We start from the raw sequence: 18,483 nt of genomic DNA, 5'->3' as shown, positions 1-18,483 counted from the left end.
CTACATACTACATGCTACATACAAACATACAAAACATTTTGAAAGAAAATGTAAAACTTTCAAAATAAATGAATAGAAAGTGGAATTTTTGCATACAAGAAACAAAACAATCTTCAAAAAAACAATCTTACCTCTTACAACAAGCTTGAAATGAGCTGCAAACTCTTCCTATCCAACTCTTGATGAACCAAATCCAAACACAATGCAGCTCCTATGTGAGAAATTGAAGAAAACTTGAGCTTCCTCCTTGCTGGTTTTTCTTCTATGCACCCTTGTTTTTCTTCCCAACTCACTTTACTCCTATTTTTGTAAGTGAATGAAATGAAGGTCACTTTTAGGGATAAGAGATAATTAACAAAAAAAAAACAGATTTGAAAAAGCATTGCAAAGTAGTTATTTTTTTGGTCTTTACTTTAGCTTGACGTTGGCCGAGTTTGGGGCTCAAGACTTGCTGAGTCCGGCGAGTCCAAACTCAGATGAGTCCGAGTCCGAGTCCTAGGGACTCGCCGATCATGGCTCGGACTTGGACTCGCCGAGTTCAGGAGATTCTCGGCGAGTCCCGTTTCTCTGGTTTCAAGTTTTAAAGATAACTCCTAGCTGACAGAGTGATCTCATCCAGAGATTACTAGTGGATTTCAAGGAGTATGGTTTGATAAATTGGTGAAGAAACCCTATAGCTGATCTACATTTTTGCTCATTCTGGTTAGAGCTTTCATTCGAATTTTGTGGGTATGGATTCAAAAGTTGCGTATGCTCTTGGTGCCCATTTGCTCATATTTTGGTGGTTTTTGGTGGAGTGGCTGAATTCTTATTCCAAATTGAGTTGCTGCTGTTTGCCCTAGTTCGATTTGCTGATTTTTGGGCTGGTAGCTTGGTCATTGCATTTCTGTTTTTAGTTTTATCTTCCTTGCACAGTTAGTGTATTTAATAATTTGTTTAGCAGTACTAAACAATATTTTGTACTCATTTTTTGGAAGCTAACTTTCCCCACTGTGCAAGTGGAAGTGGCTGGTTATACCGCCAAGTCTGTTGTTTAATTTCAGTACTTTGTATTCCCACTATACAAGTGGAAGTGGCTGGTTATACTGCCAAGTTTTTGTTATTCAAGCTTTAATAAATTTGTAGTTTTCCCACTGAACAAGTGGAAGTGGCTGGTCCAACCACCATCATGTAGTATTTCAATTGTTCAAGTTTTCCTCCCATTGCATAAGTAGTTGAAATATTATTTTGGTAATGCTAACGGGTGTTAAATGTTGTGCTAAAAATCGAAAAAAAATCAAGGGGGATATTATAGAAATCCTCACTACCTTGAGAAAGAATAGTGTTCCAACTCCCTTGAATGAGAGCAAACTATGATGTTAAGTGACTGACCTGCAACAAATCAGCAAACTCAAAACTAAAATTCTGATCCATTCTTTGCCATGTAACACTCTCAAGATTGCTCTTACATTCAATGCTCCAATTCTTACTTAAATTCTCTCTCCAATCCACTTGTAGATGAACCAATGGAATCACATGGTGGCTGTTAAGAAAAGTAAAAGCACCTTTAAATCTGAAACTTTGTCATCACTGAGATTTCTCACTAGATGATTGTAGCATCTAAGAATGATCTCAAATAGTTGTTTGACATGATAGATCTTGGCTTCTTGAATTAAGACATTATTGTCTTAGACTAGACGTGTGGCAAAAGAAGAATCAATTGTTTGTAACTAGGATGGCATATGTCAATACGTTGCTTAAGAAATTCATGATGGAAGATTGCAAGCTCATGTCAATAGCAATGGAGATAGGATTTCAACCTTTTAGACATGATATGTTAACTTAAATCAATATATCTCTTTATTGGTAGCTGATTAGGAGTCTTGTTTACTTGACCTACACTAGGCCAAATATTAGTGTTGTGACATTTTCACACATCGTCCCATTGTAAATGGGGACTCCAACTTTTTGCTTGTTAGCTTAGGTATTTTTGCTTAGCTGTCTTTATCTTGGCAATAGTTGTAGTTTTTACCTTTTGTTTGTGAGAAGGGTTTAGTCTTGTTGGTCTCAGATAGAGTATGTTGACATGTTCTTGAAATGAGTTAGAATGTAAGGTTTTTCCTTGAAGATGTGTTCAAGTCAAGAAGACATGTTTCAATTCTAGAATCCATGAACAAATGTCAAGATGATGGAATGGTGAGCTGACAAATGTTGTCAAAATTGTCAAAGTTGGCAAATGTTGCAAAATTGTTGTTAGTACAAGTTGTTGAGACTTTAGGACTATTGAAAAGACGAAAATTTGATCCCTAGACAAGGAAAATTCCTTGTCAAGGTTGGATTTTCTGACCTTGATAGGAAAGAAAGTGAGACAATTTTATAAAATTCTTTGAACAAAAATGTGGTTCAAAAGAAATTTTGTGAGGAATGCAATTCAAAACAAGATTCAAAAGGTAAGTTGTGGATTTAGAAAATTAAAATTATTTTTTTCCTTTTGCAAAGTCCACAACTTTCCATTTAGAAATTCTTCACCAACATTTTATCGTTGTCTTGGTAGTTTTGGCGACCTTGATTCCAGCTAAACTCAATTTTGGCGACCTCAATTCCAAATGAACTCAATTTTGTTGACCTCAATTCCAGCTGAACTTGATTTTGGCGACCTCAATTACAGCTGAACTCAATTTTGGCGACCTGAAATCCAGCTCCACCAAGGATTTGCACTCATGAGTTCAGCTCCACAAAGGATTTGTGCTCATCAATCCAAGACTATCATGTGTTTGATACAAGGGTGAAAAGGTGAAATCGGGACTCAATCACATGGAGGATTCAAAGTTTTCAAATTTGAGAAGCGAATACATGCAAGGACAAGATCAACATGTTCAAGACAAGAAAGATAAATGACCCCAAAGGCCCTAAAGGAATTTCAAGACAAGATTCACATTTCAATGATGAGGTCAAGGAGAGATGCATGAGACAAAGGACTTCACCACATGGAGGAAGATTTAACAATGAAAGGAAGGTCATCAATGCATTCAAGTGGGCGAAAACAAGGATGGATTGCTCTATGATGAAGGATACAATTGCGTTAAGGAGAAGATAGAAAGGATAAATAACATTCAAAGAAATGCCAAGGTGATATTGCAACATGAAGAGAATCACAAAGAGAGAATTCCAAAGGATCAAGGTTCAAAATCAAGACAAAGATCAAGATAACATTGCTCTACTAGAAAGAATCCACAATGACCTTGGATTTCCTTTGGAAATCCAAGATCAAGTTCAAGGGTATCTGGAATATCAAGTAGATGATGATGAAGCATGAACAACGCCAAGACAAGGACTGTGTTGTAAGACAAAGAACTCAAAATGATCGGAGACATTTCAAGAAGGATTCCACAACATGAAGTCTAGGTCTACATTCCAAGGAAAGGACATGTTCCACATTTTAGGATCAAAGACCGTCAAGAGGAAGGAGTCAAGATGTCTAGAATCAATGCAAGATATCACAAGGAATTCCCAAAGTTGAGAAGCGAAATGTGATCGTGGAAACTTGATAGTTTTAGAAGAGTTAAGCAAAGTTAGAAACTTGATCAAGGTGATGCAATTTGGGAATATGAACCATCACAATTAGTTAAAGCTTGGAAATGTTGAGTATCAAGAGATATTGATGGAGAAGGCTTCAAGATGTCCAGGATCAATCCAAGAGATCACAAGGAATTTCCAAAGTTGAGAAGTGAAATGTGATCAAGGAAACTAGATAGTTTCAAAAGAGTTAAGCAAAATTAGAAACTTGATCAAGATGATGCAATTTGGGAATATGAACCATCACAATTAGTCAAAGCTTGGAAAAGTTGAGTATCAAGAGAAATTGATGGAGAAGACTTTTTTGCGATGAAGTATGAAAGTCTACAAAGAGAAAGCCGAGTTGGCGCTTATTCATCATCAACCAATCAAATAATTCAAAGTCAAAATTTCTAGGTGTATTTAAAATGACCCATCCTACGAAGAAGACAACTATGCATGTGGAAGGCTCTAAATTCAATGTACCTAACCTTATTTCTCATTGTTTCGAATTCAAAGAGGAAATGTGTCCAAAATATTGTAATTTTATCATTGGTCAAAGAGGAGTTAGTTTTAACTAACCCTAATTAGGGTTTTGTTGTCTTAATCTTGGCCATTGATTTCAAATCAATCCAAGCCCTTCATTTGTAATCAAGACCTCTATATAAGGTCGAGCTTTTTCATTTGTAAAGGTTAATAAGAAGAAATTAGGAAGTAGTAGAGCAAAATAGAGTAGAGTAGGAGGAAGCTAAAGATTGTTGCTAAGACTGTTGAAATGAATACATAACTTTCATTGAAGCTATGGTGGATATTTGTGTTATGTTTCTACATTTTGCATGGTTTCTTGTTACTTCTCAAAGCTAGCCAAAGTTCATTGATTGTAATGGAGAAATGTGAAGATGTTTGATGGAATTCTGGTTCATACCATTTGGAATTTGTTGATTGCAAATTGTAGTGTATGGTTAGTCTGAACTTGATTTAGCACTAGTCTGATTGTGGATGGTCATTTGGATTGCCCTAGTCTTGGGTATTTGATGAATGCTAACAATATGAAAATCCTTCATTACCCCTTTGGAGATTGCATCAGTTTTGTGTAGTTGTTTTCTCATGGTGAAGCAAAGATTGATTATGGAATCCATCTATCTAAGCACTATCTATGATCATCATTGTCCTTAGGTTTAGATTAGATTTCTCAACCTTCATGCTTTTGTTTTTTCACTTTCCAAGCTAGTTAAGAACTTAAGTGTTCCACGTTCCAGCAAAATATAAGTTGTAATGCCCGCCAAGAAACCCTAGAGAATAAAGCCAAATAACATCCTATCTAACATCCAAGAGATAATCTTTTTTAAAGAGATACACCATTACATTAAACTTAAAGGAAATACATACATTTAAACTTACATGATTACATAACACTAATGCACAAGCGGAAATAAACTCTAACATCTAACTTACATCCTCTAAGGTTCTTAACGTCATTACTAATAAAGCATCAACTAAAAGATACATGAGTCATTCCCTACTTAAAATTAAGGACCTATCATTAAACAAAGCATAAGAAAATACTCATTTAAACTATAGAAATATAACCATGAGATATAACATATTGAATCCTTCTAGATATTACATTCTTTTAAACACCAATAACAAATGTTCTTGTCCTATTAAAAATTGCAAACATAATGAATATAACCATTCCTATAATATAGTTGGTATCAACATGTCAATGATTAAGCATATGAAAACATCAATACATCTTATGCACAATTACATTATAGATATACATCAATCCTTTCAATAAGAGTGCCATGATACATTGGCTACATGAAAGATATCTATTTCACAAAGCACATAGACAAATCCTTTACATATGTCAGAGATTACATTTACACCATAATCCATAGCACTAGAACTGAAGAGAAGAAGAAACATCCACACGCTCACAAACAACCACGAGACATCCCAATGGAAGAAGGCATCAACCACCCGACCATGTGGAACCAAAAAGGTCCATCCCACACACACACTTGACCTAGGTTGATGCCTATTCATCGAAGGAAATACAAACATTCATAGAGAATAGACATACACAAGAGCTGAGATACCACAAGACATAGGCTCAACCACAAAACAAAAACTCATCAGGGGCTTTTGCACAACACAAAGGTTAAGGTCCTCGGATACATATAGGGAAGAGTGTCATCACATGCCATCAACAAGGGTTATCTTGGTATTCTGACCCTCTCCAAATTCCAGACCCCGACGCCCATTTGACTGCGCACATGGAACTGAACAATACTTCCATGGAGGCAAGGAAGTTCAATCTTCCATACATGCCTTCCCAATCTTGTCTTGAGCCTAAACGAGCACTCCATGCCATGAGATCTCATCCTTTGTCTATACGAGCACACGAGGCATGGATGAGGCATCGATAATTATCTTATTAATGTGTGTTTTACCCAACCCTTAATTCATTTAAATTAATGTTATCACTTGATTAACCAATTCTCAATGAGATCTCCTGGCAGCCACTTGAGGGCCTCGACACCCACTTGAGAGCAACTCCCCCTAATATGCTCCTAAAACCTAAGGTGCAACAAGAGGACCACAACAATACCATAACATCCATGGTACACATAGCGAACCATCACAACCACATCTTATAAGTAAAGATCCCATAAATAAAAATAGGAATTCCATAAAAACCCAATCAACAAGGGGTAAGTCATGAATCGACAACATATACATAGCCATTGATTCAGTAACATCAAAGCATAGGATTGGGCCTATAAACACCAATCCAACTCCAAAAATCCATACATGATAACGTGAAACATCATAGAATCATAAATCATTGGTTCCATAACATAATCTGAACCATAACATCACTCCCGTTCCACAAATCTTTCCTTTAACCAATTGCTCTCAAAGCAACTTCATAAAATGCAAAATCAATGAACGAACACATGCAACTAATAGGAGACACATTAAACCATCACAAACAATCGCACAGGCTCTAGAAAATCACAACAAAGAGTTACAGACCCAAAATTAAGCCTCCCTCTAGTCTGACGTCGACTAGCACGAACCCCAAAACCCTGATGCAGGAAGCAAAACTATGAATTGGCGCTTTTTCTCCATGAAATGGTGCATATGTTAAGTTTTTTAACACTTTTACATAATCTTTTAGTGCATTTGCAACATCTTTTGGCGCATTTGCATTCATTGCAACAGAATCAAGATTGCAAACTTGGGTTGACTTAGGGCTCAAATCCCGACACTTAGATGACCAAAAATACAAAAACTAACAAAGACCCATTTGAGATGGGTGAGTTTTCTACTTAGAAAAATAGTTGGATCATACCCAAGAACAAAAATCAATTCACAAGACACCAAACATCGAAAACAACCCTTTAAAAGAGCAAACGAGAGCACCTGAAACAAACATTCAACAAAACAAGAAAGAAAGAACCCAAAACATTTCCAAAACATTTAAAACACCATAAAAACATAAAATAACATTTCTATTCATTATCTTGAATCAAAAATTACTTTAAACAAAGAAAATCAAGAAATCTAACTTGGATAACGAAGATTATGAAATTGAAGATGCACAACTCCCACATAAACAACGAATAAAAAATAAATCAGAAAGCCTTTGAATGAAGTACCAAACACAATCCAAATCCTCCAAAACAATTTCACGTAATCCCCTTTGCAATCTTCACAAAGACCCCTCTCAAAAATTCATCCAAAAACACTCCATACACAGGCAAATTCAAAACTCTTCTCTACAATTCCCATTTTCGAAGAAACCTTTCTTCCACAAAAATACCATCATCCAAAAATCCCCAAAACCACCCTCAAAAACCACCTCCCCTAATTACCCCCCCAAAACACACTTGAATGCCAAACAACCCTTTCCTCTTGCATTGAGAGCCAATTTAGCAACCCCCATTCGAACATAAGATTACCCAAATCAACTAAATAAAAATAACAAATTTAAACTCAATTACTAAATAACATCATCCACAAATAAATGAATAAATAAATAATTCCCACACATAATTATAGTATGCAAAATAATCTAACCCCCATATCACAATCCATAAAATAATAATAAAATAATTGAGACCCCTCTTAATATATCCCAACATAATTAATCATTCACACTTACGATTATATTATAATTTATTTATTATTTACCATAGCTACATAAAACATCAAACCATCAATAAAATGAAATAAAATACAATATTTATAAAACCACTCAAATCCTAACAAGATGACTCTAGACCGAGGAGACAAAAAATCACATAGGACACCGATTAGGGTTAAGGTGTGGTAGGGCCTTAGTGTCACCTCCGATCAACTGCCATTGGGATTAAAGGCACGCTCAGACCCTTGAGACTAGGTGGAGTCGATGCCTAGTATTTGCATGTTGCACAACACCAAAGGTCTATACACAATATGTATAACCATAAAATACACAAGTAGGTGAAAGAGAATCGCAACATCACACCCTGCTCATATATGAGTGATGTGACATCGTCCCTTCCACATCCACAATAGAAGACATCATAGCAAAGACATCACATAATAAATGACATTAACATCATTCACATCTAATGTAACCACTAAAATAAGGTTAGCATATGATAAATCATCATAAGCAATAAACATGAACCACATCTCCTAAATAGTGAATAATCACAAAGCTAATCATAAACCAAACTTCAATAATTAATCCAGAGTATAGAATCAACATCATCATAGTAATCATAATGAATCCACTACTATCAAAGAGAATATCAATATAAAGAGTCAAACAAGAAGCAAGGAGTATCAGGAACACAAACAAGTCCATAAGTATCTAACATAAACCATCATAAAGGATGAACTAGGGAAGGGCACTACATAAGTCCCTTTGTGATTACCAACATTATCAAATTATATACACTGAGTCTATCCACAACTAAAGTCAATTGTTCACATTGTAAACCTTGGGGTCACCTTGTTTGATCACAAAGTTTAGCATTTAAGGTTTCCTTGTTCAAGAGAGGATAGAATACTTGGTATTTTATTCAGTGTTTGAAGTGTCCTAAAAACCACATCAACAATTAGCTATGTGGTTAGTTATCTTTTGATGTTTATGTAAGAACCAAAGGTTTCAGTCTAGAAAATAGCAAAGCAAGTTTGGACATATACCCATGGCACAATGGAGTATGGTTTGGAATATAAATAGAATGAACATATTTATTTGAAAGGATAATTGGATGTGGGCTGTATAGGTTCATTGGATGACATGAAGTTTGCTTTAGGGTTTGTTTTCTTGTTGGGATTTTGTTCAATATTGTGGGGGAGTAAAAAGAAAATTAGTATTGGTTTCTCTTCCATAGAAGTCGAACATTTCACCATTGATTTAGTTGTTTGTGAAGCAATATTCCTACATCACATCTTTATAGGAAAGGGTGAGACGAAGAAACAACCTACAATTCTGTTTTGTAACAAATGAGGAAGCATCGAAGCTTGTTTGTTATTTAAGTTCTCATTTTTTAGAGTGCACTCAACATAGATCTGAAGGTAGTGTTGATGTGTTTTTTAGACACCTCTAACATAGAATAAAATACCAAAGTACTTTACCCTCTCTTGGTCAAAATCACGTTGGATGATAAATGTATGATCAACCAAGATGACTCCAATGTTCCTATTGTCAGGTCTTGACATGTGGGTAACTCAATGGCTAATGTGATTCGCTGTATTGACAAAGGGACTGAATTCTATTCTAATCCTATAATGCAAGAGATAGTGAATGACTATGAAATTCTACTAGGCTTAGTTTTGTCATGCAAAGAACAACTCTACAAAGCTTAGTGCAATCTTCTAAGGTAATCAATAAATATTCAGATCTACACCTACAACACTCACTCCATCCATTTGATGTATATCAATGAGTAAGTAGAAATCGAAGTTAAGCTTAGAAAAATTTCAATTGACCACACAAGGCAAATTTACCATCAGCAAATAGCTAGTGGTATGGATAAACGAATTTCATATAGATCCATTCAACAATTTCTTCATTCAACTAAAATACTTAAAGCAAAATTCTAAACTAAATTGTGGATTAAAGAACCACACGATACTCCAAGATTTCATAAAAATAACCCAAGTTCAATGATTCAATTCAATTTTGGCAACATCAAAGTGAAAATTCTCAAAATTTCTCCCTTAAAAATGAGAGGAGAAGGGGTTTATAAAGAGTCTCAAAATGAAATAAATGGCCAAGATCATGCCAACACAACCCTAATTAGGTTTTCTAGCAAAAAATGGAATCTTATCCATATCACAAAGCTCAAAGAATGAGGTCCAATGAAATGTCGCCTAGTCATCAAGCAAGCTGTCTTCTAGAAGATCCCTTCCTCTATCCCTCTCTTTGGCTGCATATTCAATGAATTTGGACATGACTGAATTGAGCTCTTCCATTGTGACACTTAGCAAACCATCCTGCTGTAATTCGATCACATCTAAGGCATTTGAGCAAGCATCGAAGTGGTTCTCCCAATTTGGGGTATGCTTTTGCAAGTTGTTGATGATAATCATAAGTGAAGCCAAATCATCTAGCTGATTCTTCTTGATAGACTCTAGCCCTTGAAAGTAAACAAACTTCATTTCTCTTTCAATCCTTCCAAATTCAAGCTGCTAGAAGTGTGGACATTTTGTCCCAATAATTCCTCAATTGAAGTGAGGATCTTCGATTGTATCTCTAAGATTGATCCTTCCATTTCCATGCACTTATCTCTCGCATGATCAAAAATTGATTTCTTCATTGCCAAAGAACAATACCATCCATGGAAATCATACACATTTCCCTCCTGAATTACTCCCTCCTGGATCAATGTTGAGGTAGGAATCCGCCTCAACACTTTAGGCTGAGGAATAGTCTTGTCTTGGAATAGTTGAAATTCTTCCCATACTCCCTCCAAGCATTGTATCCTACTTATGAGCAGCATTCTATTGTAGGCTTGGACCAACTGAACTAGGAAGTCTTCTGCTTGCTTCGAAATATTTTCTATCCATTTTCCAACCTCCTGAAATGTATTCCTCATTGCCTCGTGATCATTAAGTGACCCCTGAGCAATAGGGATTAGTGGAACAAATGTAGGATCCTCACGCCTTAGGGGATTTGACAACCCCTCAATGTATTCCTTGTGTTTCCTGTTCTCTATTTCTAACATTTTCTTCTTCTCTTCAACTCTGTTCAATCGTGCCTCAATAGCCTTGGCGGAATCATTCAGCTCTTGAAACTCTTGTTGCTATGTGGATGGTCCAAGTTCAACTGTTGTAACTTGATAGTCCATGGGAGTGATCTCATCTTTAGACTTGTCAACTGTTGGGACAGCCACTTGCAAAATGTGGGATCCTGAATCATCTCTAGTAATTTTAGAGAACTTCTTTGCCTTATTCTTTTCTTTAGCCTTACCAATCTGGGCTAAGAAGTCATCAATATCTTCAATGGGTTGCACTCACACAACTTTCTTCTTTTCCATACTACTCATCAACCAATCAAGAATTGTGGAAAATTTCATTCCATCTTTGAGCTGATGATCTTCATTGATTCCTCTCAAGGCGGAAATTATCTCTTCATCTACTCCCCTCTTACTGAGGTCTTCCACATCATCTCCTAAATGGACCTCAAGCTGAATGGTTGGAGATCCTGGTTGTTGTTCTTCATCTTCATGTGGTGCTGATTGTGCTGATGCATGCTCATCTTGATCATTATCTGGTAGGATCTCCGTGTCGGAACCTCGTTCAGACTCATTGTCTTTCTCCGGTATGTCATTCTCCTTAACGAATGAGGAACTCATGGTAGATTGAGGAGTGTCGGATTTGTGCTTCTTGTGTTTGGATTCCTGACTGGCAATCTCCTTGCCCTTTGCTTGTGTTCCTCCAGCTATATCTTTTCTTCTCTTAGGAGCTTAACCCTCTTCATCATCATTTGTTCTCACATCACTTATAGTTCCCTCATTATCATTAAGAGATGACTCCTCGCTATTCATTTTCTCATAGGTCAAAGTGGTACTCTGCCTCCTTAGCTTGTTGATTTGTTTGTCTACCCATTCTTTGGAGCAATTATTCACTTCCCTCATCAAAATTTTCAAGTCCACTACATTGGGCTGTGACTAATCAGACGATGGAGCTGGCTTGTCTTTCTCTTTCGCATATTGAGGATGAATATGATTCCCATCATCCTTCACTTGATCAAGAATTTAGAAGAAGTTACACTTCCTCATGAAGTTCGACATTTGAGATCACATCTTTCTCCTAACTCCGAATTGATATGTAAGATTTGCCTAGTAGTCCTCGATGTCAACCTTGCGTGTAAACTTCTCTACTTTGGCTGTTAAAATCCTTTGAAATGGATCGAAACGACTCCTCGCCTTGTATATTCCAAGATGGAAAAGTTCTAATTCTTAGTTAATTGCATCTGTTGCTGTTGCAGTGGGGCATATCTCCATCATTTTCCCAAGTGCGATAGGAAAAGTTATACCTTGTCTATGCTTCTCTTTCTGAATACAATCAAATTTTGATAGCTGCTTCGCTACCTCAAGCAACACCATCTTGTCCGTCTGATACCTGGGAAGCTTGTAAGGTTCGGAGGTGAATCCCTGGATTCTTATACCTGTATCATTCACCCTTCTATACTGTCCTTTCTCATGTAGGTGGAGTTGTGGATAACTTTCATACACCTTATGTTGTCATTGCTTGTTCCCTACTTCACCTTTGCATATTAGTCCTTTGTACTTGATGTGTCTTGCTAGCATATAGACTAAGTAAGAAGTCATGTAGAAAGAATTTGTTCTTTCCAATTCCTCGACTGGATATCCAAGTTGTCACTTATGATCTTGGCCCAATTTATCATTACTATTCTAGTTGATATCTCCTCAATGAAATAGAACATCCAAGTCTCAAATAAAGTTCCTTGAGGTGCTCCCATGATTCAGTTGAGTAGGAAGATCATATCACTAAAATCCTCCTTGAAATCTGAACTTAAGAGTTTCTTCGGTAGCTTGGAATGGTGATGCCTTGTCTCAAGAACCCACTTGTTGTTAATGAGAGTCATGCGTGCATCCGGTCCTTTCTCACACATAGCTTGGGCATCCTCCTTAGTTCTTGTTTGCATCCCTTGGTAATTGGGAATCCCAAACGCTTCTCTTACTGCATCTTCGATGAGATGTGCAAGCACCAACCCCTTAGGTGTTTGGATTGTTCTTGACTATGGGTTGTAGTGCATGGCACACTCAACCATGAGCTCATTGCATTGTATTGTTGATGACAATCCAGCCGTGTGGTAAATTCCACTCTTCATTATGCTGACTGCTAAGGGAGAGGGTAGTTGGTTCTTCATTCTGTACATCCTTCGTTCCATCCTTTTCCTATATAGGTACTCCATGTTGGTGTCTCCAACCTTCTTCCATTTGGAAGATGTCTGAGATTCCGGATAGTATCCCTCAAGCACTTTCTTCAATTTTGTCTTCCTTGCAGCTATCCCCGCCTTTGACATGGTACTTGTATGAAGCTAGAAGTCAACGAACTTGAACAAATAATTTTCCAGAATTAACCTAGATTTCAATTAATTTCCAGATTTATAAGCTTTCTAAAATCAGAAAATTGAAACTAGCTAATGCCGATTCTAGAAAATACAAAAGATTTGATAAAAAATCTGTAAATTTTGCCCTAAAGAAATCTGATTTTCAGACTTAAGAAAGGTCTGATTTTAATTTGTAAGTCTGAAAATGTCCTTCAACTCAGAAAATTGAATGATGTTGCAACCAAATTCGCTGTCTTGTTTCTGATTTCTGAGTGTAAAAGTCTGAAACACAGTCTAAAAATCATTTTTCATCAGCTGAAAGTCATCCTTCTACTAGTGCAGTTCATGTGGCTGAACCGTTGATGTAATCTACATTTGCATTGGCTGGGAATGATACGTTTTCCCTTGAATTGATAGCTGGAAATGGTGCCCTCAGCTGGCGATGTCATCTTCAGATGGGCTGCAAAATGTCCTTAATGGTGTCACTCTCATGCTTGACGTCTTAGGCAATTTCACTTCTTCTCCTCCCTTGCTGACATAGACGATTCTGATCCTTCCTTCTTCCGGCTCACTTGATCTTGGATCAGCGACTTAATGATTATTATACTGCTTGTTGGCACATGTTTTATTCAGCACTTCACCTTGCATTGTTACCACAGCGAGTTTAGGATATAAAATGTTAACACAGCAATGTGTAAAGACATTTAAATTCATCCTCGTTTCCTCTTTATTTTGTTCACCAAATGAAATGGTGGAGAATCGATCTCCATCTGGACTGTATTCTCTTCAAATTGTATTCATTTTGCCTTAAAAACTCATTCAATTTTGCAAGGGGGGAAAATCGATAGTCATTGGGACTTTGTTTTTTCACCATCAATTCACTCTTCATTACATATTCCCTCGTGTAAAAATCCTCCTTGCATCGGGACTGATTGTCCTTGAAAATCTCATGTAATTTTGATCTCCAGCCCCTTGGTGGAAAATCGATGCTCATCTGGATACCTAAATTTGGTCAAATCTTTGTAAATCAGGGCCAAGTGGAAAATTGACCTCCATCACGACACAATATTCATGTTATTTTTGCATCATTGGATCCTTTGCTCTTAAAGTGGAAAATCAATCCTCATCAGGACTCATAATTTTTGCTTGATTCATTTTGTTTTGGTCACTATTTTCTCAAGTGGAAAAACATGGGTCACCAAGACTCTCGCTTTCCTTGTATTTTTTTTCACCTTGTAAGCCCAGTGGAAGAGCGATCTCCATCGGGAAACTTGATTTTGTTTGTTTTGTCTTGAGTGTAAATTCTTCAGTCATCTGGACTTTCCACTTTCTACAATAACACTTCATTTGCTTGTAAACTAAGTCTTGGAGTGGAAATTTAACCTCCATCAATACTTTGCTTGTCCTTAACATTAGATAGGTAACTTGATGCTCAAAATTGAGTGTAAAAACGTCCTCCATCAGGACTTTGTTGATTTTCACTTAACTGCTTGGTGGAAAAACATTTTCCATCGAGACTTTGTTGATTTTCATGCTTTTCAAGTCCAATTTTGTCAATTTATGCAGTAGAAATTCTATTTCTATGGGACTCTACGAATTTCCCAATTTTTCAAGGGTGGAAAATAGAAGTCCATCAGGACTTTGTGCATTTTTAGGTTCATTTCCCCTCTTAGGAGTGGAAAAACGTCTCCTATAGGGACTTTTACTATTTTCACACAAAATTTGCATCAGTTAGCAACATTTTCATTATTTCTCACTCAAATTTTAAGGCAAAGTGGAAACTCAACACTAAAAAGATAAATTGCCAAGCTAAGACAACTTGACACTCAGGATCATTTTAAACATTTTTAACATCCTCTTCAGCATTTAGATCCTATTGACTTCAAAAATTAAAGATTTAATATTATTTGCATCGTGAAGACCTAGAAACATGACCATAACCAAAGACGAGACTTGGATATTTGAAGCTCAAAATTGTCTCAACTGCCGAAACCCTAAACTAACAAAACTGGAAAGCAGGAAAGAGGGTGTCTCCGTTTGCAATGGGGCGATCTGTGAAAAGGTCACAATAGGTAGCTACTATTTTATAACCATGACATGAGAGTGAGAATATAACCATTAGGTCAAATTCAAAATGATATTGTTCTAAATTGCAGGCAGCATGTATACAAACTAAACAGTTTCAAAGCTGCTAGTCCAATATTTCACATTAACTACTGAACTGTTAGCAACCATGTCAAATTAGTTCTGAAACTGTTAACAACTACATTTTGCACCTTAAGGCTCCAAACCAGAGAAGAACAGTGTGAGGAGGTTTTTCAAATTCTTTCATTCTTCATTTGACTTATTTTTCTCAAATTTGTTGTTTTTTAAATTTCTTTTTTCGACTTGGTAGGATATGGCTAGCTGTCCCTTGCTGTTTTCTGAAAAATAAAGGCGCCCTGGGGACATTTCATAAACTGTTTCAAAATGGTACCCTATCGGGGACAGGGTCTGAAAACATAGGGGATGCATCTCCAGGGTCCATAGCAAATTTGTGAAGGTGCAGAGTTACACATTATAGATCCATGGGAACATGCATAAAGATAGTTTGTCATGCTGATCCCTCTGCCGACACTAATAAAATGCTTCCAATCTTCTTATTTTTGCCTTTTTTTCTCTATGACACATTAGTTTTAGATAACTAGCCTTCTCATTAGGGTTATGATTAACAATGGGGCCCAAGTGCACGAAGGATCCAAGGTTTAAACTCTTAGTCCTGATAAAGAGATAAGGTCTTAGGTGTTTACATGCTTAGTCTAGTTTGCATAAGGGTTATGTGCCATTTCTATAGTAGCCTTATTCTTTTCTCCTCTCATGGATTTTTCCTCTCTTCCTCATATTTATAGGGGTGTAAGAACATTGAAGCATCATTTCAAGCAAAAGATTTAGTTTTGATGCAAGCATTTGGGTTGTCTTATCTTTGATTAAGTATTCAGTCCTTAAGCTATATTTGGTCAAGTCATTAGTAGGCACAGCGACACTGAACTGTGAACTGTGAAGAAATAATTGTCTCTATTATTTGCAATTAGCAGTAGAAATCTTGAGAATATGTTTCCATACTGCCTCTTGTTATTTTTCCTTAGTTTAGATAGGCTATCTAGGATTTGTAGGGTTAGCCATACTTTGAAAGGTCCACATCATTGCTTCATTGATGACCTAAGGAACTTGCCAAGGGCATGTTTACACACTACTTCTGGTACTTAAGAATAATTACCTAATGCATCTGGGTATTTTCATTTTCTTTCTAGTTCCAGTTGGAATTGATAAAAATGCGAAAATTTTGCTTTAGATTAGCTCTTTGTCTTTATGAAGTTTGAAAAGATAAGGTTTAGTATCATCTTTATTAGGCCTTAGCTAATCTCCCTCGTGGTTTGGTTTTCTTTCACCTATTTCCATTAGTCACACTTTGGAGGTTTGTGGAGTTAGCATACATTGTAAGTGGTTGGCCCTTGTATTTAGGGGATACATGCATGTTCAAGCACAATTGAACTTTATTTTGAGTCATTCTATGTTAATGGGGGCTATTGTGGACAGGTAAGAAGCATATTGGTTAATAACTTATATGAAGATTAGGTCACTGTTTAGCTGATTAGGCATACATGCAAAATGATAAAAATTGCACCAAGCACATTAAACGTAGATTACATTTAGATGTTAAATACAAATATGAGAAAAAACATCTATTGCATGGCGTATGATATAAGTCACTACATTGAGTTTCTGATATCAAAGCATTTATCTATCTGAGCCTGAAACACAGGCTCCTGCATTGTGTTAAAAAATTACACATTTACAGCACCCTCAAAATTAAAGTTTTGCTTCTTACCTAGATTTACACTGCCCTTCATATTTATACTATATATCCACTGTTCTAGGGCATTAAGATCAAAACGTGCAGTGTTTTTGATTAATAGCTGAGATACTGACTTGGTATCACTACCTCATCGACAGAGGGGTAAAGCTATTACAGTTGCTCACCAATATTATGTCCAATTTCTCCACCAAAGAGAAATGTTTGCTGGAATGCCTTTTTGCTTCTCCTATTCTAGCTTTTCCAATACATTATAACAAGTCTTCCTCAACCTGCCGTAACATTCATCAGTTTCTTCTACCTGGTTCTAGTGTAAAACTTGTCAAAACTAATTTTGATTCGTTACACCACTATAGTCTAGGTAAAATGGTTCGAGTGCCAATAATAATAAATCAAGCCTTATATGTTTGTATTTGAACTCTGTTCTGACATTTTTGTCTCTGAGTTTTTGGTTTGGGCTTGCAATGTTAATTGGGATAATAGTCACCTTAATACTGTATTTGCATTTTCTAATCGTATTATCTAGTTCCATTTCAGGACAGACTTGAATATTTAAAGGATTTTAATATAATTTTTGTTTATCTTTGCATGGGTTCAGTGACATGTTAAATGAAATATAGCCTATTAATTTTAAATTTTACTTTGCAGTTAGAAGCAGGTCTTTCAGCCCTTGAAGATGCAATGGAGGCAGGATATGAAGACTATAAAGTAAGGACAATTACTGATATTTTGACATACTTATGGATTAATGCCAATGGTCTTTTCTTATTTCCTAGCTTAATTAACTTTTCACCCGCTTTAATTTTTTCCTAACCTGAAGATAATTGTTCTGGGTTCATCCTGATAAATAAATTGAAGAATCATAACTTATGAGAACAATGTTCCTGTGAGTCAAAGGGTGGTTCTCTAGTTTAAACCCCATGTCCATATAGCATGGTATACTTGAGTCTTCCCATTTCATAGAATGTTCATCACCATACACCCTAAGCTTTCTACTATCTAAAAAATGTTATCAGGAATGTTTCAGTAATGGTATTGAAAATTACTAATACACAATAAAAATGATTTCAGCTTCATGGCATATTGCATAATTCTTGCCATCGTCTATCAAATATTTATGTTAAACCATATTTGAGAAGGGGGTTCTATGGGCCTGATGAAATCAATTGCCCATTTTTCAAAAGGAAATTGTCCTAAAATTGGGTGGAGGGGCATTTCATCCCTGGCAGTAGGTTGTCGTGTTTACTGACAGATGTCACAATTTTTGGTGTAATGTTTAGCATCTTTGTATAAAGTATAAATAAGAATAAGCTAAACTATGACAATAGTAATGATTTCCATTGCATTATCTTCTTAGCATAAAAATAGGGTTTGTACTAAATACTTAATAACAAATTGTAGTTTGTCAGAACTCCTTGGTTGTTATTAGTTCAGGATGGTTGCTGCTTCTAACATCCGAAATGGTTTGCCCAAAGTTGCACCTGATCCTGCACATTCATTCACCATC

General features: G+C 36.3%; 1 protein-coding gene across 1 annotated transcript in view; it reads left to right on the top strand.

The window, feature by feature from the left end:
• LOC131078619 (protein MET1, chloroplastic) overlaps window positions 1-18,483 on the top strand; it is a 201,854-nt gene that overhangs the window by 134,484 nt on the left and 48,887 nt on the right. Inside the window, exon 6 of the mRNA XM_058016367.2 lies at window positions 17,625-17,684. Coding sequence (XP_057872350.2) covers window positions 17,625-17,684 — 60 coding nt within the window. The remainder of the gene's footprint in view (window positions 1-17,624; window positions 17,685-18,483) is intronic.

Source organism: Cryptomeria japonica, chromosome 3 (assembly GCF_030272615.1).
Source record: "Cryptomeria japonica chromosome 3, Sugi_1.0, whole genome shotgun sequence".
Lineage (NCBI taxonomy): Eukaryota > Viridiplantae > Streptophyta > Pinopsida > Cupressales > Cupressaceae > Cryptomeria > Cryptomeria japonica.
The sequence above is the reverse complement of the archived record's forward strand: the minus strand, read 5'-3'. Positions and strand labels throughout refer to the sequence as shown.